This window comes from Phyllostomus hastatus, unplaced genomic scaffold (genome assembly GCF_019186645.2).
Source record: "Phyllostomus hastatus isolate PE091 unplaced genomic scaffold, TTU_PhHast_1.1 phas_scaffold_193, whole genome shotgun sequence".
Lineage (NCBI taxonomy): Eukaryota > Metazoa > Chordata > Mammalia > Chiroptera > Phyllostomidae > Phyllostomus > Phyllostomus hastatus.
The window spans coordinates 5542633-5566650 of NW_025334015.1; the positions used below are offsets into that span (position 1 = coordinate 5542633).

The window sequence follows — 24018 nt, forward strand, 5'->3', positions numbered from 1 at the left end:
CTGGGTTTGGATGGCAGCTGGGATGACACAGAGACAGGAGATAGCTTGCCTCAAGTTTCAGATAGAATTCTGGTGGAAATGGGCCTGAACCCCCAGTCCTAACCTGAGAGAGACCGGATTAGGGCTGTGCCTCCATTAACAGCAGCCTTCATCGAGCAGATCTGCTTCCGAATAGCATCTGGCTTGGGGTGACGTCTGAAGGGAGTCGGGATTTCGTTGCCCACTAAATCTAAAAATGGGCATGAACAGACTGTTCTTCCTTTGTGCCTTATAGAGCCGTTGGAAATCTGGGCTTAGATTCTTAGTAAGAGAGTAATAATTTGTTTCCACAAGATTATTATTACTCAGATTTAACTGGTTTTCCTTTTATTTTTTACATAATTCAATTATTGCTGTGTAAACTCTAGACAGTGTCCCTGAATTGGTGGTGTGAGTAGGTGTGGTTTCTATTCATTGTCCTGAGGGATAAGGAGCAGGGAGTTCTTAATTTAGTGAGATTTCTTTAGAACTGGTGAAGTTTTCTATCCCAGGCACCTGAAAAGTGCTGCCCCTCGCCACTCCAATGGAATGCTCCAGGAGGCATTACTGAGAGTGCTAACTTCTTCAAATTTTTCAGCTGAAGTAGTTCCTCTTCCCACCTACTGAGCTAGGAGAGTCTGTGAGCCTCTACCCTGTAAGAGGTGAAACGTGGCTGTGAGTCCCAGCAGAGGACACTGCAGGCTAGTCGTGTTGCACGCTGCCCTGGACTGCGGCAGCTGGCTTCTCCTGGTGCAGAAGCTCTGAGTCTGCTCTCAGCCTCGAGCAGATGGCTTTCTCTGTGTAATTTATGTCACATTGAATTTATTTGTGTAGCTGGTGAGCCTGTTATTCACTAGGGAATCCACTGAAGTATCTTGTTCAGTAGTTACTTCTCCCTGTGTGTGTTCTTGACCCAAAATCTAAGTAACTGGGCATTTCTACATCAAATTCAAGCCCAGAGCAACCCCTCTTGCAGAAGAATTATTGGGTTCCATTCTTTCTGATTTTACACTTTCATGTGAATGAGTTCAAGTCTGAGAAGAAAACTCAGGTAGCTGCTCTGCCCTGGTAGGTTGGCTGTGATACAATACCAGAGAAGGTGAAGTCTTGGGGTTTCTTTGGGGGATGCTTTTTGTTTACTCAGTGGCTTTCTTCATTCTTGTCACGGAAGGTTTACCAAAGTAACCCTGATTTAAAAAGAACTTCATCTCCCGGCTGGCGTAGCTCAGTGGATTGAGCGCAGGCTGCAAACCAAAGTATCGCAGGTTCGATTCCCAGTCAGGGTACATGCCTGGGTTGAAGGCCATGACCCCCAGCAACCGCACATTTCTCTCTCTCTCTATCTCCCTCCCTTCCCTCTCTAAAAATAAATAAATAAATAAAAATCGTAAAAAAAGAAAAAAAAAAAAAGAACTTCATCTGAGGCTGTGACCTCCTCTGTCTTTCTGTCCTGGGTTCCAAGGAAACACAGCTGTGTAGAGTGCACTGGACATGCTGGTCAAACAGGTACTTCTCGCTGGCAGGGACTGCATTTCTGCTGGGAGCGCCCCTCATTAAATGGGGTCCATTGGTTTTGTTTTCATGATTATGTCAGGCTGCTCCCTTATTTCCTAGGCACATAGTCAGTGTCGTGATTTGGAGCAGAACTTTCACCTGAGCTCATTTCAGCATCATGACTTCTGAACTACCCTGTGACTTTCAGTGCCGCGGGTGCTGAGGTGAATGAGCCTGAGGAGAAGCCGTAGGGAAGGCGTGCCTCCGGCAGGCCCTAGTGGGCTCGGCAGCCAGGGACGGAACGTAGGGCCTGTCCTTGTCCCTGCTCCTGTCCAGATGGGAGTTGACTGGTGTTCGTACGCAGGTGGAAATTGCACATAGCTGTGAAATGAGGTGAAAACACTGGTGTGGACGGTGTGAATGGACCCAGGCCAGCCCGCACCTGCAGGCTGGGCCCTGAGTGGGAAGCAAGGCCCTGGCACTGTCTCGCCGACTGTGTTGATGAGACAGAAGCTGTCAGGGACCCTGAGGGTGAACCGTCTGCCTTCTGTCATGTTCCTTGGGGCTGGGAAACCATAGCATTGGCCCTTCAGGTTGATGTGGTGCCCGTGACATCGGGGTCGCCCGTGTAGTGTGGTGGGTACGGCTGGATGCCTCCTGCACGTCAGGCACACGGGAGGAAGGAGAGCCGGAGGCTGGCGGAGGAGGCCAGCTCTGGGAGAGCCGTCGCTGCCTGTGCAAGGTTCTTGCCATTTTGCCCAAACAGTGAAGCTCTAGTAACTAATCAATTCTCAAAAAAGTTCCTGTTACTGAAATTGCTTTTGGTTTATTGCTGTGGGCAGCAGACTTCAGGCCAGGGTCCAAAGCCCAGGTGTCCCCTTTCAGCTGGTTGTAGTTGTTGCATCAGCCTGCAGGACCACAGCCTCTGCTTTGAGAAGCGGTTTGGGTCAGGTCAGTTGTTTTCCCATTTGAAGTGTCACTGAGTGATGACACTGTGTTAGATTTGGAAAGGAAACCTGGAAGAGAGGAAAGCCTTTGTGCTGACCTTGGATTCAGAAAGGACGCTGTTGTGCAAGAATGGACAATAGAAGCTACATTCATGTCTTGGTTTTGACCTGAATGAAGCTGTCTGTTAGGATAGGTTTAGCATCCCTCACCCTAACTCACACTTCCCCCGTTTCACAGAAGTTCTTGTTCTCTAGCACCTGTCTGCAAATAGCCAACGGTTTCCTTCTTTTGCAGTTTTGGGGAGTTTTGCCTGGCTCACCTGTTACTGAAGAGGAACCCTGTCATGTTCTTCCAACACTTCATTGAGTGTATTTTCCACTTCAATAACTACGAGAAGCATGAGAAGTATAACAAGTTCCCCCAGTCAGAGAGGTCAGTGAGGCTCCTGGGGAGCTGGGGGAGCAGCGGGAGGAGCAGCGAGCCGAGCAGCAAGCAGCGGGCCTGGACCCTGGCTGTGGACTCTGGACTCCGAGGGTCTCTGTGCTCCTCTTAGCAGTGCCTAGTCCTGGGGAAGTGCTTGTCACCTAGGGAGTACTGGGAGGGGGCTGCGAAACGCTGTTCAAGTCCTAGTCATCTTTGCCCACGAGACGAGCTGAAACAGTCTTGTTTTCCAGAGAGAAGCGGCTTTTTTCACTGAAGGGAAAGACAAACAAGGAGAAACGAATGAAAATCTACAAGTTTCTTCTAGAGCACTTCACAGATGAACAGCGATTCAATATCACTTCCAAAATTTGCCTTAGTATTTTGGGTAGGCATGCTGTGTTTGGGGTAAAATGTCTATTTCAGAATGAAATGCTGTATTGTTCATGGTCTGGCAGGTCTGGTCCTGCAGGAAGACCGCTCGGGGGCCTGCTTGGATGCCACCTCTGCCCTGCAGACCCCTGCAGCCCAGACATGCGCACCTAGCTCTGCGGGGCCTGCCCTCTGAGGCCCCACCGGCTCTCAGCAGCCCCTCCTTTGTGCTCTCTCTCAGCGTGCTTCGCCGATGGCGTCCTGCCCCTGGACATGGAAGCCAGTGATTTACTCTCAGACACTTTTGACGTCCTCAGCTCCAAGGAAATCAAGCTTTTGGCCATGAGATCAAAACCAGATAAGGACCTCCTGATGGAAGAAGATGACATGGCCCTGGCGAATGTGGTCATGGAGGAGGCCCAGAAAAAGCTCATCTCGCAGGTGAGTGTGTGCTCTAAGTGGGCCTGATCACACGCCGAAATACAGGTGGCGGGATGCTGACGCCACTCTCAGCAGTGGCCTTAGCTCACCCAGGTGGTGATGGTTCTCCATCTGTGTCTCCAGTGACAGCCTCACATGAGCGTGAGCCCATTCTGCTCTCCTGCCTGGCTGTGCCCGGGCATCTCAGCCTGCCTCTGTCCAAACTGCACTGCTCTCCCGTTCTTCCTCCTATTCCCCCCGCTTTTCCCACAGTCTTCTGTTGTGGAGAAGGGGGCCTGGCACTACCCCATCCAGACTCTGGTGTGCCAGGCACGTGTCCTTCAGCCAGCAAGTGTAAAAATTGGGATTTGCATCCCTTCATGGGGCAGCTGGTTGTTGTGCTCTCTAGGCCACGGGCTCTCATACCTAGCCTGGATTGCTAATCCCTGTTTCCCACCTGAGCCCTGAAGACCTTTGAACCCAAAGAAACAGACTGATCCCATTCTATGTGTCCATTTGAGCTTACTAGTCCGTCTCTGTCTTACATTTTCCCTGGCTCTGAGTTTATGTGAGCCTGTACCATCTCAGGAGTTTCCTCAGCATCCTTTGCACCTCTAGTTTCCTTCTGTTCCAGGCTGTGTGCCACCTTGCTGCCCGAGTCACCTGTCTCTAGTACAGATTTGGTCATTTTGACCTCCTGCTTAAAAGAGGCAAAAAAAAGGCAGACTGATGGCAGGGGGCAGCAGGGAACTTTTGGGGTGATGGGTTGTGGGTGATGATCTAGATTGTGCACTAGGTTACTCAGTATATGTGGGGGGACCCAAAGAGAATGTAATTATCTTCTGAAGGGCAGGACTCTTGTAATACAGGCTTCTCCTGCTAGGGGAGTGTTCTACAAACCCATCTATATCAGTGTACCAGCTGGCGTTGTTGTGAGAGGCTGCATTCGGCTTCAGTGAATTTTTTTGAAGACTTTTTCAGTGTGTTTACCCATTTCATGATGGGTGATTTATGAGCGCACTTGCCCACTCTGCACTGAGTGTTCAGCAGTTTTTGATCAAAAACAGCATGACCCCCGTTCCCCACCCTCCTACTCACCTGATCACAAGCAACTTCTTTTGTTTCCCCGGATGAGAAAAGCCCTCAAAGGGAACTTTTTGCTGATTGGAAGAGGTGAAACAAAACACAGGAGAAGTACAAAAAAATATCAAAATTGACGAGTTCAAAAACTTTTCAGCAGTGGAAAAAACTTCTCAATAGGTGTATCCAATGGAGAGTACTCTGAAGGTGACTGAAGTTTGAACATGTAAGAATAAATACACAATTTTTTGTAAATAAATACTGGGGTTTTTTGTTCCCCCTTCATATTTTTGTTAGGTCACTGAAGTGTTCACTTAACATGGGCAGATGTTATTGTATATAAGAGATGCTCCACTAAGATATCTTTAACAAGTAGGTTGGTGGTGTCCTGTCATCTTCTGAATAAAATCCTGATCCTCGAGGCATACAGAACTCTCCTGTCTGCTGTGCCACCCACACCCTCTCTGCTGCTGTCCGTTCTGCAGTCTCTGTTCTGAATCACCGGTCCTGCCTCTGTGTCTTGGCACGTGGCTGCCTCTGTCTGCAGAGCCCGCTCCCACCTGGCTTCCCTTTTCCGCAGCCTAATTCCTGCGCATCCTAAGGACCGTCTTTTCAAAGAAGCCTTCCCTGATTTATACGCCTATTCACCCCTTCCTTCCTAGGCATCCCTCTTCCATAAGTGCCTTAATACCCTCCTGCTCACTACAGCATGGCACACGTCAAAACACAGACTTCTAGTCTGGTCTAGAGGTAACTCGAAGGCAGGAATTCCTCTCTTTATCCCGGAGGTTAGCTTTGTGTCTGATGCATAGAAGGTGTTTGATGACATTTGTTGAGAGAATGCGTTTAGGCCACCATATGTGCCATCTGCCTGGACGCGTATTTACTAAGTTGTCTGCTCTACTGTGGTCCTCCTTTTTCAGAAACCTCAGTAAGACCTTTTAGAAATGATGGTTTACAAGCAAGAAACAGACATTCATGACTTTCAGAAAAAGAATGCTTTTCAGATTCAAATCTTACATATGCATGCTAGTATAATGAATTATTTTTGATTCTAAGAGATTTATTGCAAAGCGTTTGTGATTAGTGACCATTCATTCCCGGTAAAGAGCGTGAAGGCCCGGTCAAACCATGGACTGGGTAACACCTGGCACTTTCCCAGGTGCACACCAAGACACATGAAGTGGGGAGAGGTGCAGAGCTGACTGGCTTCCAGCTTCACCTTCTTCCGTTGTCACTGCACCAAGAGGAGTAAAGATGTCTCTTTGGATAGCTACTGTTGCCCTCATTTTCACTCCAAAGGGAGGGAGTTCAGGGGAGGAGCTCACTGCGGAGGCAAGGGTCTGTGATGGGCTGGTGTGGGAGCTTGGAACCTCCCGTCACATTATTTGACATATTCCGAATTCCTTTTTCTTGTTTAGAAAATAAGAATAGTGTTTATTTGTGTCCTGCTTTACAGAGCATTCCTAGTGTTTTGAGGTAATGCTTATAAAGTGTGTAGAACAAAGGTAATGCGTACTCTACAATTACCATAGTCAAAAATCAAAAATAAACGGATACAGTATACTAGATCTGCTAGAGAAAAGAACTAGATCTGGGGAAAGTCTTTGTCCTCAGAACTTTATGTATCTAACACATGCCTTTGTGTTACTGCAGGTTCAGAAGAGGAATTTCATAGAAAACATTATTCCAATCATCATCTCCCTGAAGACCATGCTGGAGAAGAAGAAGATCCCAGCTCTGCGGGAGCTCATGAACTATCTCAGGGTAAAGGACTGCCTCTTGCTTTGTGGTTGGTGGCCCCGCCCCCAGGTCCTTACACTGGCAGTTAGGAGGGGGCCACTATCTGGTGACCAACCGACAACTGACTCACTAGAACTTAACATGCCTCTGAGCCAGAGTCCCATTGTTTTAGACCTCAGTCAGCCAGACAGGCCTTTGGCTGCTGGGGAGAAGGTGAAGAGGTCGACCAGAGGTTGCACAGGAGTTGCTGCTTTTCTTGAGCAATTGAGTGTGTGAAGAGTTGACCCCTTGCTGAGCACGTGCAGCCTTGATCGACCGTTTAGATTCTGTTTTGAAGACTTCCTCAATGGGGGTCAAGGGCAAAGTCATCACCTAAGTTCACTCTGGTGAGGGATAAAGTGAACCTTGGTCCCCATGTCTACTTTGGTGGTATTTCCTTTAACACAGTCTTTGATTTACAAATCAGGACACACCTGCCTGATTTCAGTGTCCACCAGGGAATGCCCACCAGAGGCCAGGCCGCCCTCACCAGCCCTGCTGAGCTGCCTGCTGTCTGAGGCGCTGGGAGGAGCACACTCTCAGTGCAACATGAATGAGGCCTCAGACCTTTCCATCAAAGTCTTTCATCAGAAACAAATGCAGCACTTTTCTTCCTTTTCCTTTCTGCACTGTGCTGTTCCCTTTCTCAAAAAGCACCAAGAATTTTTTTCAAAAAGAGCTACAACAAAATTACATTGACTAAAATTTTTCAAATAGCTCTTATACTAAGGAAGTTAATGTGGGAAAGATGGGCTCATTGTCTGGAAAAATGAGAATTTCTAGTTGTTCTTTTATTTTTATTGCTCTGTATTAAATCTCAGAAAAGAAAAAAAGCAAGAGCTTAGATCCTAAATTGACTACTTGCTTAAACACTTAGGAGCAGTAAGTCTCTCTCCCGTTTGCGAGCATGCCCCCAGAGAGCCAAGCACAGCTGCATTCGGAGCCTTCTGTTGAAGGGGCTGCAGCACCTCTTCAAGCTCTGGAGCCACTCTTGGTGGCAGCTGGACAGTTGGCTCACTCCCTTCCCTTTGCTGGGCCTAGTTGGGGCTACAGTGTATCTCGTTCTCCCTCTAATACTGTTAGGTGAGATGGTTTCTTTCTCTTAGCGAGAAGGTTTAGTCCCTAGCAGCCTGTTAAGACCCGAGCACGTTCTTACCCTGATAGGAAGAAAAAGGTTTTCCTCCGTACCTGCAGAAGAGGCCACCGAGGAGGGCTGAGGCGCCAGAGTCCTCTGAGGAAGCTGGTGTGGACAGAGGAGTGGCTTTGGAGCGCACTGCTTCCCGTACTGTGCCCCAGAGGCCCTGTCTGAGGCAGGACAGGCCACATGTCACTTCCCCACCTATCCCTGACTTGAATTTCTCAGGGGCCTTCCTCGGTGATGCTGCAAGATCCTCTGAGTGGGTGGTGACCCAGAGCCCAGCCAGACCACCCACATACCTCACTGTCCCCTGCCAGCCTTCAGGAATAGAAAGGGGTAGCTGATAGTGGCAGTTCTGTGCCTTGTTAAAGCTCTGCTTTAGGCTAAGTTTGTGTGATTCCGTGCCCTTTCTGCCATCTGGCACCTGGAAATTACCTGTTAACTGGCACATAGGCAGTAAGCTTCCTAAGAGACTGGAACTCTTAGTTATTTTCTCACATCCTGCTCACTCGCTTGCGTGGTCAAGCGCAGTTGATGTTTCCTGGGAAAATACTGTTGTGTTAATTACCATGGTTGATGTAATAGAAATAGTCCTCTCTCAGCAAAAATAAGTCTTACTTTTTCTGTTATTATTTATCAAGTCGTGTTGGAGAGTACATTTATTTAAGAAAGCATTAAAGGATGCCTCTGTGTCTGTTTTAGGAGGTGATGCAGGATTACCGAGATGAGATCAACGATTTCTTTGCGGTTGACAAGCAACTAGCGTCGGAACTCGAGTATGACATGAAGAAGTACAGCGAACAGCTGGCCCAGGAACAAGAGCTGGAGAGACAGGCAGAAGGGAACAGGATGGCGGAAGAAGGCGCTGCAGGGACCCCAGGTGTTCAGGTACGTGGGCAGCCCTTAGGTCCCACCCTCCTCCCCTTCCCTCTGCTGTGCCTATGTGCAGGGGTCCGTCTGAGCTAGGCTTCAGGAGTGCTGCTCGTGGCCCTCTGTGTTTGTTACATGGGGCGGGCAGGAAGCTGAGTCACGAAGGCGTCCCTTCCCTCAAGGCCCTGTCACTCAAGCCTATGTGCAAAGCCATTACAATAAGAGTTTGGGGATACGAGTTTGGGGAGATGTACGAATGCCCAGGAAGCAGGCTGGCAGCAGTCTTATCTGACCTTTGATCAGAGTGAGCCGTAGGTAACTGGATCTCCTGAGGTTGCTTGCACTGCCGGCCTGTCCTCCCCGCACCCTCTGTTGAGAACGTTCTGTAGCCAGGGGTGTTTCCAGTGAGTGGCTTCTTCCCTGAGAAGTCCAGGCAGATCTGCTGCTTTAAAAATGGTGAAGACTCACCCTGGCTGGTGCGGCTCAGTGGATTGAGCTCGGGCCTGAGAACTGAAAGGTCATGGGTTCAATTCCCAGTCGGGGCTCATGCCTGGGTTGCGGGCCAGGTCCCGATTTGGGGGTGAGTGAGAGGCAACCACACAGTGATGTTTCTCTCCCTCTCTCCCTCCCTTCCCCTCTCTAAAAAATAAATTTAAAATTTTAAAATGTTTTTTAAAACGGTAAAGACAGACTCACATCCTCCTTTTTCTCTGACACGACAACACCTGCATGTGGTGTCTGTCAGCAGTGCCATTTCTGAAGAGAAAGCCCTGGTCACCCGGGGCTGGCAGGCTGTGAAGCAGTGACCTGCGGACGTGCTCCTAGCACGTCAGGTGCCAGCAGGTGAACACTCCTTGTCTTCTCCAACAGGATGTACCAAGTTTAGAAATAATGCCAGCTCCTGATGGCCAGCAAAATGCCTCTGGGCCCCGTGGTACGAGCCAGGCTTCAGCACACAGGTCAGGCCCTGGCCAAGCCCTGCTCCTGCCTGTCTCACCTGAGACCGGGCAGGTGAAGAGGTTGATGCCCAAAGCCAGGTATGCAGCTGCAGAATCAGCTAATATGCATTCCCGCTACACATGTGGCCCTTGTGTTTGCACTGGTACTTCACTGCCCGCTCTTCCCTTTCATATTTGAAATGAGTGTGGCTGGGGGTGCATTGGAAGGAAAGCGGATAATGGGTTCCATGTTTTCACTGACTTGCTTTCACTGGCATGTTTTCCACAGGTCCATGTCTCTGAGCACCATTGCAATCCTGAATTCGGTCAAGAAAGCTGTGGAGTCGAATAGCAGGCGTGGTCATCGGAGCATAGGAGTGCTGCCTTTCACGCTGAATTCCGACAGCCTAGACAAAACGCGGCATCGGGGTGAGTCTGCAGGCGCTCCTGGCGGCTCCCAGAGCACCTCAGTTTCCGTCTCCTCGTAGTGAATTCAGACTCAGACACAGAACAAGGCTCCTTCTCCTTCCTTTTAAAAGTTTCTGTTTTACTGTCTTCAAAACAAAAAACTTTGAGGGTGTAGGATTATAGGTATAAAACAATGCATATTTGTAATAAAAGATTTGGAAAAGATTGTGAAATAGAAGACTCACCCATAGTAGTGAGTGATTTTTTTCTTCTACTCTTCACACACATTTGGTTTTATTTATAAAATTGTGATCTTAGTGTGCACTCTGTTCCATAACCTGCTCTCCTACACATACTTCTAATAACAGAGTGAAGTTGTTCATGAACCTTTCTTTCAAAACTTTTTTCCAATAATTATGCAGCATTGTGTCCTGCGGAAGTACCTACTTGTGTATTACCACCCTGTTTTGGGAAATGACGATGTTCTTCAACTTTTTGAAATGAGGTCACAATAAACGACCTTGTACACATGCCCTTATACATGTGTAATCTTAAGCATTAACCCCCCGCACTCCATGTGCGGTGGCCGTGAATGTTCTAGAATTGACTCAGTGTTGCCCTCCTGCCGTGGCCTGGGAGTGGCGCATTCCTACTTAGAGACGCTGGCTCTGTAAGTTTCCGCGTTCTCTGTTGAGCTTTATAGGCCAAAAATGGTTATGGTTTTAATTTCCATTTCTTTGCATTCTAGTGAGAATGGGCATTGCCTCTCATTTTTATTATTTTTAGCATCTTTCTGAATCACCTCTTTATAAGAACACTTTATGTGGGATATCAGCCTCATCATGTATCTTCCAAATGTTGTTTCTCATTTAGTTGTTTTGCTCTTTGATATTGTTTTGGGTTTTTGAGCAGATAAAACTTTCTTGTCTTGTCGCAGCCTCTTCGTGCAGCTTGGAGCAGGAGTCCAGTGGAGGGATCGACCCTGTGGCCAGACGAGCCATCAGCACCCCCGAAAGTAAGTGGCCAGGGGGTTGCGCTGGCTTCTGTCACTCCCCTGTGATCTGCACATCTGTGAGAGGTGCCTAGGAGAATTACTAATTTAAAAGCACTCAGTTGCCCTTCCTCTGTAGTTTATAACTATGCGTTCTGTTAACAGCCTAGACAGGGTGACTGTCAAGAGGTAGTTCATCTCTACAAAACCAGTAGGAACAATGCTGCCCAGCTCCCCCACTCTGGCCCACCAATGGTGCTCGACAGGAATAAAGTAGTTTTGCTAAGTTGAAATAAGTACTTTTCAGAGCTAGATTTTAACAAAATCTGAGGGGTGATTTGGCAAGTCCTTCTTCCTGCTGTAACTTGGGCAGCAAAGATGCTTCTGCCTGTGATTCTAAGACTCTACAAGCACACAGGGGAATGAATCTTAAGAGCTACTGCATCGGTGCTTTTGTGAAGGTCAGAGACTTATTGCCTGGACATCCACAGGCTATCAAGCAGGAAGAGAAAGGGGAACTTCAATTGTAGCACATGGGGAGGCCTCCCAGAAAGAGGAGTAAACTGAATGGAGCTGTGTGAATGGTGGTGCTGAGAACACAGTTCTACATCATCTGTTAACGAGCTCTGGTAGCTCAGGCACACAGCCCTGCGGACGCACTGCTGCACTTGCAGACACAGACCGGAAAGGTCTCGCCGGTGCTCCTAGGAAGGGTACAGTGTAAGGGGGACATTCAGACTGTGCAGCTTACTGCACAGGAGTTCTTGCAGAGGGGACAGCAACAGCAGGCTCTGCCAGGAGAGTCAGCAGCCTGCACAGGCTCGGTGCTGACTGGTGTGATAGCAGCTCCTGCAAAGTGGTCCGGAGCACAGAGGAGGTGGAGGAAGACACTGGGAGAGGCCTCACCACCTGGGTCTCAAAGGGGGCAAGGCATGATGTAGCAGGCTCAGGAGAGGCCTCCAGGTAGAACGGCCCATGCGGACCAGGTGTGCACACCGGCGCCTGCTTGGAGAGTGCTGAGAGCTGGAGGCCAGTGGCCTGTGGCTTACATGTGCACTGGGCTGTGAGGGTGGCAGGGGTTGGGCTGCACAGTGGCTGGGTGCCCAGCTCAGACAGCATGCCCTGAGCCAGCAAGGGACTTTGGCAGAGCAGTCACCTTACCAGATCTTGAAACCAATTTACTCTAAGTGACATGGGGGATAATACCTCCTCCGTAACAATAGCTGCTAACCTATCTTTAGCACTTAGCTTGTACCAAGCAGTGTGTGAAGGACTTAAAAGGATCTCATCTAACCCTGACGCCTGTCTGAAGGTCAGCACATTTGTATCCCATTTCAAAGGTAAAGGGACTCGAGGTTCTTAGAGTAGTTCCCACAACCAGTAAGACAGAACCAGAACTCAAACCCTGGAGGCTGTAAGCAGGTGCCCGCTGTGATGGGTCAAGGGTGAGCCTAGTGAAGCCCCCCGGTGAAGAAGCAGAGGATGTGGAGACGGGAGGAAGGCAGAGGTGCTGGGCCTCAGTTAGGGAGCAGAGGGGGCTGACAGCTCATGGCAGTGGCCTCCAGCTGCCACTGGGGTGACTGCAGGAGCACAGGGACCGGACCGAGCTGGCAGTGTCACATCCTCAGGCATTCAGGGCAGGGGTGACGGGCACTGCAGGACTGAGCAGGGCTCTGACATGGAGCCAGGGCTCCGGGCCTGTGGGTAGTGACTGCAGCCTTGGGGTGGGTAGAAACCAGAGATCGGGCACAGCGGTGCTTAGGCACCCCTTACACAGTGTAAGCAGGGGAGTGTCAGAAAAAGGTGCGAAAGGCGGTCTCTTCAGCATCCTCACGTCCTACAAAAAGGTCCAGTGAGGCCTGACAGGAGGCTGTCACTGTGGAAGACTGAGCGAGAGCACAGCAGAAACGCTGGCTCACCTCCCTCAGTAATTCACTGGACGCAGGTCCCTTCCCAGCCCTTCGCTAACCCTGCTGTCTTCCCCTGCCCAGAGCCCATCGCCGAGGTCACGTTTGAAGCAGGAGTCAGCTATATTGGCACGCCTCGCACTCCTTTTCCAGTCAAAGGCAAGTTCCCTTCCTGGCAAACACCCGTTAGCCACTCTGGAATCCTGGCAAGTCTGATTTTGTCGTGTTTCACTCCCTTTCAGAGAAAATTGGAGCCCAGGATCAAGGAAATGACATTTTATGTTTATCATTACCTGATAAACCGTAAGTTACCAAGAGTTCCTTTTGTGGTAGGTTTTATCAGCTTTTTCTTGGCTCCAGAATGACTTCTCTCTTCTTTCCCTAGGCCTCCGCAGCCTCAGCAGTGGAACGTGAAGTCTCCGGCCAGAAACAAAGACAACCCAGTCCCCAGTAGGCGGTCACTCCGGAAGAGCCCCCTGAAAACAGCCAACTGAATCAGCGTGTGTTGGGGCGTGTCGGCGTGGTGGGAGCCAGGACAGCCGGGTTCTGCCTGTGAGCTGCCAACCTCTGCAATGTCTTATGAGATATATGGTAAAAAAAAAAAAAAAATGTGCAAGATAATAGAGAAATGCCTTAGCTATTTAATATTTTAACTTTACTCCACTCGACAGTATCAGGTCCATTGTGATGATCTTTAAGGACTGATTCCGGTCCTTAAGGAATACCACACATTCGCTTTCTTTAACCAAATGCTTTACAGTAGTTCTCCATGTCTGATGACGAGATTTTGGTTGTAATATTTTTTCTATTATTTATGAGCTGCACATTCCCTTAAGAAGCGTATAGCTTTTTAAACAATAAAAAAGGTTAAGCATAAATACAGCCTTCTAGTATTCTTTGGCAATAGAATTTTTCTGTTTTTTTGAACATGGCCTTTGTTAGTATTTTAATTTACATACAATATTTAATAATAATAAAACCAGCCCTGAATGGAGTATTGTCCAGTGTACCAAATGGTTTCAGGTTCGATCCCCGGTTGGGGCGGTACAGAAGCAACTGATTGATGTCTCACTCTCCACTTCCTCCCCCACCCCCACACACCTCCTCCATCCTGCCCTCTCTCCCTTCTTTCTCTGAAGTCAATAAACATATCCTCAGGTGAGGACTTTAAAAAGTTATTAATAAAATGAAATCTTCCCTGTTAGGGAAAAACGACTATCTATAAGATTCAGTTCGTCTGTCCACTGCCTTTGGCCCCCGACAGACACTGCTGCCTCCTGACAGCACACGTCCCTCCGTCCAAGTGTGTAAACCCAGTCCTGCTTCTGGAGACACTGCTGCTTGTCCCTGGCCTTGAACAGCACCAACACTGATTTGTGTTGGTCTGCCAAGCACTGCTCCCACGAGCGGCATGGCTTTAGCCTGCTGTTGGTGTCACCAGGCAACCTCCACACATGCATGGCGTGTTTTCTCCAAGAGTGACCAGGAAGAGATTCAGTGGGATCAGTTTTTATTCCCAGGACTACAGAAGCAAAAGAAAGGGTTACTGTGTTTTCGATGTAAACGTGGGGTTGGCCTGGGGGTTCTATCACTGTGACCCACCCCATAGCCCTCCCGTTTGTGAGCTGTGGCCCATGTGGACACACCATCAGTAGAGGGACTCGCAGAGCTGCTTTGAGGGGACACACTCATTTCCCACTCCTGTCAGTGGTGGTAGCAGTCTCTCTGAGGGCACTTACCTACAGAAAACGCTAGGAAGAAGGCGTAAACCCAGCACGAGAGGAAATAAAGAGACATAATAAGGCAATGTCGATTTTTTTAAAAACCTTTTATAAGTGAGGTTTAACAAACATCAACTTACAGGTGTGTTAGTACAAGGCTGCCGCATCTATGTACACAGGAGCCACACCAAAGGCCACCATAGCCTCGCACAGGCCTGGAGTCTTAGTCACATCACATTTGGAAACACACGAACGTTCCTTTGCTGTCCTGATTTTTACAGTAAAGGCAGCCACTTCCCGGACTCCACATTCCATGACTCTCCCATCAGACCCAGGCCACAGGGCACTAGGGCCTGAGGTTTTAGGGCATAAGAAGGGGGCAAAAAGGCCACCCTATCACTGTGCCAACCAAGATCCCCTCAGATTAGGAAAAGGGGCAGCTATCCCTTTCCGCCAAGAAGAGGTGAAGATGAAGGGAGAGCCCTATGGTAAGCATTCCAGACACAAATGCAAAGGACGGTGGGCACCACTGAAGGTGCGAAGAGTTGCCTCGGCTGCTGCCCACCATCCCACAACAAATACTTCACACAGCTTAGACTCTAAGTCAGTGTAGGTCTCAAGTCTCAAGTTGTAAAAACCTCAAAGTACAAAAAATTAAGACAATGCAAGTTTAATTCCAAGATGCCTATGTTCTTATATAAAAACTATTCTCTAAGCACACAATGGAACCCAAGGCATTCCTCTGACAAGCTCCTTGCTTCAAATCACATTATGAGTTAACACAGCATCATATCTGAGGCTAAGAACATCTGCTCTTGAAGAACAAAGGCTTCTGTCTCTGACGTCCCCCACAAAGCATGCAGTGTTGTGGGCGGAGCTAGAAAGCTGCCTTTGGGGCTCTTCACCCTCCTCGCCCTGGGCTCTGGCCCAGCGCCCTACCGACAGCCTACCAGGCCAGCTGGGGCGGGGCCACCACACTGCACTGCGAGGTGAGACAGAGCCTGCGGTGCCTTGGGGCTTTCTTCCTTCGTCAAGAGGAATTCATTTTCTTTAAAAAATATTATAGTTGACAGATTTGATTCAAAACTGCCTTTGGCCCCGGACAGTCTTATGAACTACACAAATAAGTTAAGTGAATTAAAAAAGCCAAACAGCAGTGGCTTCTGTTTCATGAGCCACCCACAACCAAAAAGGGCTCAGCCCAGGGAATCCCAAGGCTGGGATGCCACAGGGAGAGGATCCACCTTTCCTGAAGTGACAGGTTGGAACTGTCCTGGGCTGAGCCAAGTGCCTGTGGGACACGAACAGGACATTAAAGCCAACCCGAGCATGGAGCCAAGGCCAGGGCGTCAGAGGTGGAGGGGCAGGCTGGCTAGCCAGCCTCAGGAGTTAGTAGCCAACACCCATGCAGGCGGCAGATGCCTCAACCTGGGAGCTGGCTAACGGTTTGCACAGGTTGTGGCTGAGAGCTCCGTGTGTTTTTTGAGAGAGATGGCAAACATTCTGACATTACTTAATCGGAATTTTTAAAGGTTGCCTAAGCAACAATGGTCTGCTGTATAGATGGCGCAAGTTCTCTTCTGAAAACTGCCAAAGCACGTGTGGGAAAAGGAATGTTCCGGTAAGCCTCCTCGAGAGGAGTCCTTGGGTGAAGATACTCTTAATGCTGACATTTTCCAATTTAACTCGAGTAGCTTGGCACTACTACCAAAGGTTGTATGTTTTCTTAAAAAAAATAGGTTATCTAACACTGACAACATATTTACAGTTTAAATAGAAATTTTCTTTTCAATAACCAAAATACATGTTTAGCAAAAATTTAGAATATAAAATTCTGTAAAAGAAACACTCATAGAAAAGCAGAACGTTCCTTGAGTACCATTTCACACTGAGGCTCAGGTGGAGGCTCTCCTCCAACACTGACACCTCCGTGGGCGAGCAGGGCTCCTACAGGTAGGGAGGCCCTGCTTCCAACAAGCAATTTGCTTTTCTGGTTTGGGTTGGTCTGTAAAATGCTGACCCAGGAAGATTCTCCAAAATGGACACCACAACACTGACCGACAAAGCCTTTAACGAGAAATGGAGCAGGACCCTCCATGGGCCACAGAGCCCCTCGAGGAAAATTCTTTATTTATGTGGCTTGTTAAAAAGTAAGAAAGGAGTAGCAGTCAACTTTGGCCAAAACAAAAAGCTTTTGCACGAGTGTCCAGCGCTGTCCAAGGGCACTGCACTCCGAGCTGCTCCGTGCAGGCGTTTCCAGCGGAGGTGGCGTGTGTGCCCGGCCACACTGCCGGCTTCAGATCACGAATGATGACTTGTGCCTGAAGTCGCCCTGCAAAGCCAACGCCAAGTTAAAGCACAGCTGTCCTCCACCAGTCGGGGGCCAGTGGGACGTGGGGACGAAAGTGGAAGTCAAGTCCAGCGCCCCATTCATTCCCGGAGGACAAAACTGGCGAAGCAAATCAAATGAATCATCCTGAACAAGTGGCATCAAAAGCTTAGAACTCTAAGTGCCCTCAGCATGGATGTGTTACTGTGAACGCTGAGGAGCTCAGGGTCTGGACTATAACTGGGAAATCTTTTTTCCTAGGGGACCCAACTTGGTTTCCAAGGAGGAGTGTCACTGTCCCTGCTGGGAACACCTTGACTTATAGGTCTCCTACGTGATACCTGCTCGGTCCCCTCCTCCGTACCTCCTCATCTGTCCTGATATAGTTAACTCCATCTGGCTTCCCCGGATTCTTGTAACTGTGAAATAAGAGAAGAGGGGAGTTCAGTGATTACTGCTTACCGTATTAATGCCAAATTGAACTTTATTTTTCCACAAAAGACTGGCTCACCTTTCCTCGCTCTGTTTGTTGTTGATGAAGTACCCACGTCTATATGCACAGCAGATGCCCACGGTTATCAGGGTCAGGACAGCAAGGACAACCAGAACCCCGCCAATAATCCCACCGATGTTCAGGTCATCTGGGTTAAAGGAAGATTGACAGGAGGGAGGATGCATGTTGTTCACGTGCTACACCTCCTCCCTGCCTCTAGCCTTCCCGCCCCCTCTGCCCCTCAGGTTCCTCCAGCCAGAAGAACAAAGTGAGAACACGTAAAACTCTTTCTTTCCTAGACACACAGGACACCATAACCCCTGATTTCACTTGTGAGAAGTACTGAGACCTCTATAGTTCAGATGCTGTTACAGTTACTGCTATAATAAACAGGGTCTGGCACTGCACATATGATGGGCGCAAAAATCCTCTGGCTAAATCTCTGAAAATATTATTACTGGAAGAAATGGATACACTGTAAAAACAGAATTAGGAGCCAGGAGTCTTACAGAAGAAAAATTCCTAATTTCCAGGGCTTCCCTTGGCTGTGATTAGTTGGGGAAAGAAGGCTAGTTCCCAGCAGTGACAAACAGGAGGTGAGAGTAAAACCCTCGCTGGCTGCTGGGCCTCTCATTCACAGGCCCCACCCCAGTGGAACCCTGACTCCGTTTTCTCATCTCTGGATCTCGGGCAAAGGGACTCGGTCCCGTTCAGCGTGAGAGCACTAAGGGCTGTTTCCTTCGTGCAAACAAAAATGCAATGAAAGATGTACAGGGGATGCATCGGAAGGAGGTTGTTAAAATTCCCCCTTATCTCAGTAGAGCAGCTCTCAGTATGAGGGCACATTTAAAAACTGACTGGAAATTTTGATTTTAAAATCTCAACTCCCAAGCTCCACCCCTAGAGATTCACCAGGTCCGACGCAAAGCCCAGGAAACGTCCTCCTCATTTGACAGAGGAGAAGGGTCATGGAACGCTGTCTCGCACACAGACACTTCTGACCTCCCTGGAGATGGGTCTGTTGAGTCTCAGGGTGGGTGCTGGAATCTGAATGTGAAACAGTGATCCCAAACGAGTCTCATGACCGGGAAAGTCTGGGAAACACTGCTCGGGGGTGTCTGCACGTGGGGAGGAGGGAGGGATGCGGCGAGTCCTCAGGTGTTTCTGACTGCCCCATCTGCCCCCATTCTGGCCTCGACACCTCCTCCTCCAGAAGCGATGCCGCTGAGAGGGCATCATCACAGAACAGGGGCTAAAACTCTGCTTCAGCTCACTGCAAAATGGTTACAACTGGGTCAGTTTCTGAGGACTTCACACAACCTTCTGTTTTTATCAATTACAAAGTAATGGGGTTGACTAAACTCAGTTAAAAGCTACATAATTAGCCACGTTTCCAACATCACAAGGCTCTAAAAAGTCTATTTTGAGGAGATAAACATATTGCAAGGACCACTTATTAGTCATTTAGCTATTATTCAGAGCTTCTCATCTTTCAATGTGCCCAAGTGGATTTGGGTGGATCCAGTCATCTATGGAAGAAAGCAGAAGAGTTGTCTAAACTGATGATCTGAGACTAAATTTAACATGTTCTAGCCACTTGCCAGTCTTCAGAGGAAATCTTTTCAAAAAGCAACTCACAGACTTCCATCTCCTGCTCCTCACACTTGGCTGAGCCTGCGTCGTTGGAAGCGATGCAATAATACCGGCCGGAGTCCTCCTTGTGAACAGCACTGAAATCCTGCTCCAGGAAACCGCAAGGGAACAGTGAGACCAATCAGCAGGGCAGATGTCCAAGGGCTGGGAAAGGAGACCCTGCCCTCCCCCAACCCCCTCCCACCGACCTGCTAATAAGCCCAGAACATAGTACAGTGTCTGCTCCTTGGCTCCTGGTTCCCCTTTGGCTTCCGGGTCACTGTCTGGGGTCCCTCCTGATATTCTCTCCTGACACTTGCCTGAGAGCTCTGAACAACAGATGCCCCTTGGCATATGGAGACAGCAAAGCCTAGCACCATCCAGAAGGAGAGGCAGGGCCTGACTTTCATTCAGGAGAAGGGACTCTGATAATGATTGTTCCTCAAGCGACACATTGACAACACAAACATGGAGGGTCCTATCCTACAGTCCAGCCAGCTCCCCTCTGCAGTGAGATACGGTGCAGGTCTGCAGTCCTGAGTGTCCCCGAGCCTGGTGTGAGTCCCCAGGTGCTCTGTCCCCTGTGCACGACCAATGTGCTTCCACCTCTTCCCTGACCCATCCTTTCCCACCAAGGTGTTTGGATTCTTTTGAAGCAAATTCTAGACACATTTTATCCACAGACACTTCAATAAGCATCCCTAGAAGATAGGTAATTTTTAATCATGACTACAATACCATTATCATGCCTAAAGCAACAGACAATTCCTTACTCTCAAGCATCCAGCCTATTACCCGATGTCTCCGGTTGTCTCACAAGTTTTACAGTTGGATAGTCACATCAGGACCTTTTCCTGAAGAATTTCTGACATGGGTTCTTAGCTCCCATCTTAAAAGGTTTCATTCTCTCTCCTAATAGCTGCTCTTTCCACAACAGGTTACCCTTGCCCCAGCAAAGACGTTTCTGTCCTCACCTCTCAGAAGGGATCTTACCAGAGTGCCTGTTTCAGAGCTCATGAGAAAAGAGGAGTTTTTAAATCTGGGGTTGGTCCTGGAATCTTTCGGCAAGGGCAAGTCATTGCGGTACCAGCTGTAATGTGGTGGGGGGTGGCCCTCCCGCTCCTGGCAGTACAGTGTGGCCGCCTTGCCTACAGGCACAGCCTTTGGTACTCTGCACACCGGAGGTACTGGCTTCACTGCAGGAGAAACACAGGGTGGCATTTAAAATCAGCGACACAGCTATATTGCGGGCATTGGAGCCCGCAATAAATCTGCTCCCAAAACAAGAAAGCCAGCCAAGGGATCTGCACCACTGCTACTGCCATGGTCACATGAGCCTCCAGACTGCATGAGATCTGCCACTTGAAATGTGCTCCTGTCGCTTACCCCTACACCCAGTGTAACCCACAGCTGTTCCCAAGGCCTCCACCTCCTGAGCAGCGCCTCCTACAGCTGGTGGAGGCAAGTGGCAGAAGCTTCACCTCCATCTCATCCTCCAGCACTCTCCAGCACTCTCAGGTCCCCAAGCTCTCCCTCCCTAAGTCATGTGATGCCCTCAGGGATGTGGTTATAGAGGGAAAGAAAGTAAGAGCTGATCTTTGTTTTCTTCTATATACAGGTTCACAAGGCCTGAAAGGGGAACCTACTTTAACTTCATATGAGCCCCTACCTTGCACAGTTAATTCAATGACAATCTCATCCATCTCTTTGCGGTCATTTCGAGCCACCACCTCACAGCGGTAAAGAGCTGAGTCTGTTCGGGTCACATTCCAGATCTTCAGAGAGGTTTGCCCAAATAGTTCTGCACGACCTGCCAAATCACCTACAGAAAAGAAGACACAGTAAAGATGTCTTTGCCACTTGCAGAAGGTGGTTTCTGGGGCCGGCACTTGGTGCCACAGTAAGACAACTGCAGGTTGGCTTCCATCTCTGTCCCTTGGTAATGGAGGTGAGCTCCCTGATGACATTGAGCACCGAAACAGTGCCTGTGTGTCGAGGACCCGTTCCATGTGTCTGTTTTTAAGGCAGGGACTCATTTCCTTCTCATCGTCCTCAGCAGGGGATTCCCACTAAAAGGAAAGACAACAAACCAATGCCATTAAATAAACCCCCAGCATGCCGCAGATGGCGCTGCAACAAATGGGTCTCCCATGCGAAAGAATGAAGCCGGAACCCTACCTCACACCACAGACACCACAGACCTTAATGAAACTCAGAGTCTGTGAGACTCGTAGGAAAAATGCAGACATAAATCGTCATGACCTTGGATGGGCAATGATTTGTTAGATATGACACCAGAGGAACATGCAGCTCTCTCTCACACACACAGTTACATTTACCTTCACTGGACTTGCATAAAAATAAAGACTTCTGTGCTTCAAAGGACACAGCAAGTGAAAACACAATTTACTGAATGGGAGAAAATATTTACAAATGATGTATCTAACAAAGGACTAGTATCCTGAATACAGGCCTACTTTGAAGACACCACAATAAAGCAAGTAACACAAAAAAGTAAGTTTTAATCTTTTTGTTGGTGGAGGGTCTTGCCTTCAACTGGTTAAAAGACACAACCACCTGTAAAGCACCATAAGGTGAAGAGCAATAAAACGAAGCACCAGTAATAAAGAACTTGTAAGTCAACAATAAATAGACAAATAACCTAATTAAAAAAGACAAAGGATTTGAATAGACATTTTTCAGAAGATCTGCAAATGGCCAATAAGTACATGAAAAGACACTCAACACCTTCAGTCATCAGGGAAATGTAAATCAAAGCCACAGTGAGATACTGCTTCACACCCTCTAGGACGGCTAGAATCAACATGATGGGCAATTACAAGTGTTTGTGAGGATGTAGAGAAATAAACTGCTGAAGGAATATAAAATGGTACAGCAATTTGGAAAACAGTTTGGCAGTTTCTTAACACACACACACACACACACACACACAACTATACAGGCAACTACTATATGACCTAGCAATTGTCCTCGTGGTCATTTATCCCCAAGAAATGATGTGCACACAAAAATCTGTAAATAAATGCATTGTTGATAACAGCCAAAAGGTGAAAATAACCCAAATGTCCATGACCTGATGAAACAATAAAATATTATTGATCCCTATTTTATAAAAGGAAGTACAGACATGCTACAACATGGATGAGCCTTGGAAACAGCATGCTCAGTGGAAGATGCCATTCACAAAGGGCACATGGTGTGTGACTCCATCTCCATGAGGCATCCAGAGCAGGCAACCCCGTCAGGAAAAAGTAGATTAGTGCCCTTGGAAAAGGCAGGGGGTGGGGGGGTGGAACAGTAGAGGGGATGGGGAGTGACTGACTACTGATGGATATAGGGGTTTTTTAGGGGGGCAAACAGAAGTGTTCCGGAATTTGACAGTAATGACAGTTCATGTCTTTGCTGAAAATACACTTTTAAAAAGTGAGTTCTATGCTGTTTGAACATCTCAGTTTTGAAAGAAGCATGAAGAAGCTTAAGAATGACAACTAAGGGAAGGAGTTATGGCATAAAAAAGGGGGGAAATGACACAAAAAAGTAGAAACTAACTATTACTAAACCCGCTATTTCGTGAAAAGAATTTATGACAATATGGTACAAACAGCAGTCTTAGGACAGAGGACAAACAATTCCTGAGGCATTTTCTAATAGGAAGGTCTGCTATCCAGCGGCCATTAGTGAGGACTGGAACTCACACCATACAAGAAAATGCTGGACGAGAGCTGATCGGGAGGCTTGCAGTGCAGCCCTGTGTTGAGAAAAAGACCATGCAGACTGAAGTTTCCCTCCAGCCCTCATACCCTGTGTGCTGAATAGTCTCTCCATCCTATGGGCTAAGTGGAAGGTGTTTAATTCCCAGAAACAGGAAGTGTCTGTGGAAAATTCCCATTTGGTTTCTTGAATGATAAAAACTGCATGAACAAGGCTTATCAGGAGCAGCTAAGTTGCCAGAGAAAACGGATTTGTTTTCTGAGAATAACATTTCTATCTTCAAAAACAAGGGGTAAGGGCCGATGTTGGTGGGAAAGCAAAACCCTTTTAAGAGCCTGTAACCCTAGATGATATTGAGGACCCAAAGCAGAAAGACCATGAATGCAAGCTGTTTACACAAAATCCCTTTCCCATCTCCGAAACCTCAACTGCCTGATTTTCTGAGAACTCTGAACCAGCCCACTTACAACTCACCTGCACGAGTGCCTCACACTGGCTCCTTCCCTCCTGCCCAACTGGAGGTCCTGTCCCACTTCCGGGTCTCTGGTGGCTCCTCCTCTCCCTCCCTCATAACATCTAACTCCCAGTAACACCTCCGCCTCCGCCTCCGCCTCTGCTTTCCTCTGTTCATCTTGCTCTCCACAGCTTCGACCTCCTCCTCAGCTCAGGCCACCAGCAGCTCCCTCCTGGATCCCACAAAAGAATGCTGAATTGCTGCCCTGCCCCAGGGTTTGCCCTTCTCCAATCTCTTCAAAGTGGCCGACTGGTCATTCTAGGGCATAAATGCAATCGAAGCCACTCTTGCCTTTGAATCTGTCCACGGGCCCTCAGGAGCCTGTCCCTCCTCACCAGGGTGCATTGCCTGGCCCTGGCGCCCCTCTGAACGGAGCCCCCCCTTATCTAAGCCCCGGCTGTGGGGGAGCCCATGCTGTGTCTCTAATAGCCAAGCTGCCATTTGCAGCTATATCTTTATACACAATCTTCTTTCCTTGCACAACCCATTTTTTCACTCCATGCCTCACCACCTGGCCCGGCTATCTAGCCTTTCCTCGCACGTCTGCCTGAAGGTCAGTCACTTCTGGGAAGCCTTTCATGGCCACCTGTCCTGTGCCTACTTCCTGTAACCCCACAGGATAACTTCCTGCGAAGCAGTCCACAGGTGCTTTCTCTGTATGGTACACTTGCACCCAATAAACACTCGTCAAACATGAATGCTTGTCTCCTTGCTATTCCACACGATCCTTCAGATTAACTCACATCACTAACGTCACGGGTCATGTAAAAAGACAGCCCAGGAAAATGTTCACTCTGACACTTCACAGAGA

General features: G+C 48.5%; 2 protein-coding genes across 2 annotated transcripts in view; one reads left to right on the plus strand and one right to left on the minus strand.

Moving 5' to 3' along the window:
* The window catches only part of NCAPD3 (non-SMC condensin II complex subunit D3), a 57671-nt gene extending 44007 nt beyond the window's left edge, over nt 1–13664 (plus strand). Inside the window, exons 25-35 of the mRNA XM_045860323.1 lie at nt 2755–2892; nt 3135–3268; nt 3494–3693; nt 6409–6519; nt 8375–8560; nt 9413–9579; nt 9770–9909; nt 10826–10903; nt 12871–12945; nt 13029–13089; nt 13172–13664. Coding sequence (XP_045716279.1) covers nt 2755–2892; nt 3135–3268; nt 3494–3693; nt 6409–6519; nt 8375–8560; nt 9413–9579; nt 9770–9909; nt 10826–10903; nt 12871–12945; nt 13029–13089; nt 13172–13280 — 1399 coding nt within the window. The 3' untranslated portion in view covers nt 13281–13664. The remainder of the gene's footprint in view (nt 1–2754; nt 2893–3134; nt 3269–3493; nt 3694–6408; nt 6520–8374; nt 8561–9412; nt 9580–9769; nt 9910–10825; nt 10904–12870; nt 12946–13028; nt 13090–13171) is intronic.
* A 929-nt stretch (nt 13665–14593) lies between these two features.
* The window catches only part of JAM3 (junctional adhesion molecule 3), a 77657-nt gene continuing 68232 nt past the window's right edge, over nt 14594–24018 (minus strand). The window contains exons 4-9 of the mRNA XM_045860362.1: nt 20631–20783; nt 19955–20157; nt 18968–19067; nt 17348–17477; nt 17201–17255; nt 14594–16839 (exon numbers count right to left, since the gene is read on the minus strand). Coding sequence (XP_045716318.1) covers nt 16804–16839; nt 17201–17255; nt 17348–17477; nt 18968–19067; nt 19955–20157; nt 20631–20783 — 677 coding nt within the window. The 3' untranslated portion in view covers nt 14594–16803. The remainder of the gene's footprint in view (nt 16840–17200; nt 17256–17347; nt 17478–18967; nt 19068–19954; nt 20158–20630; nt 20784–24018) is intronic.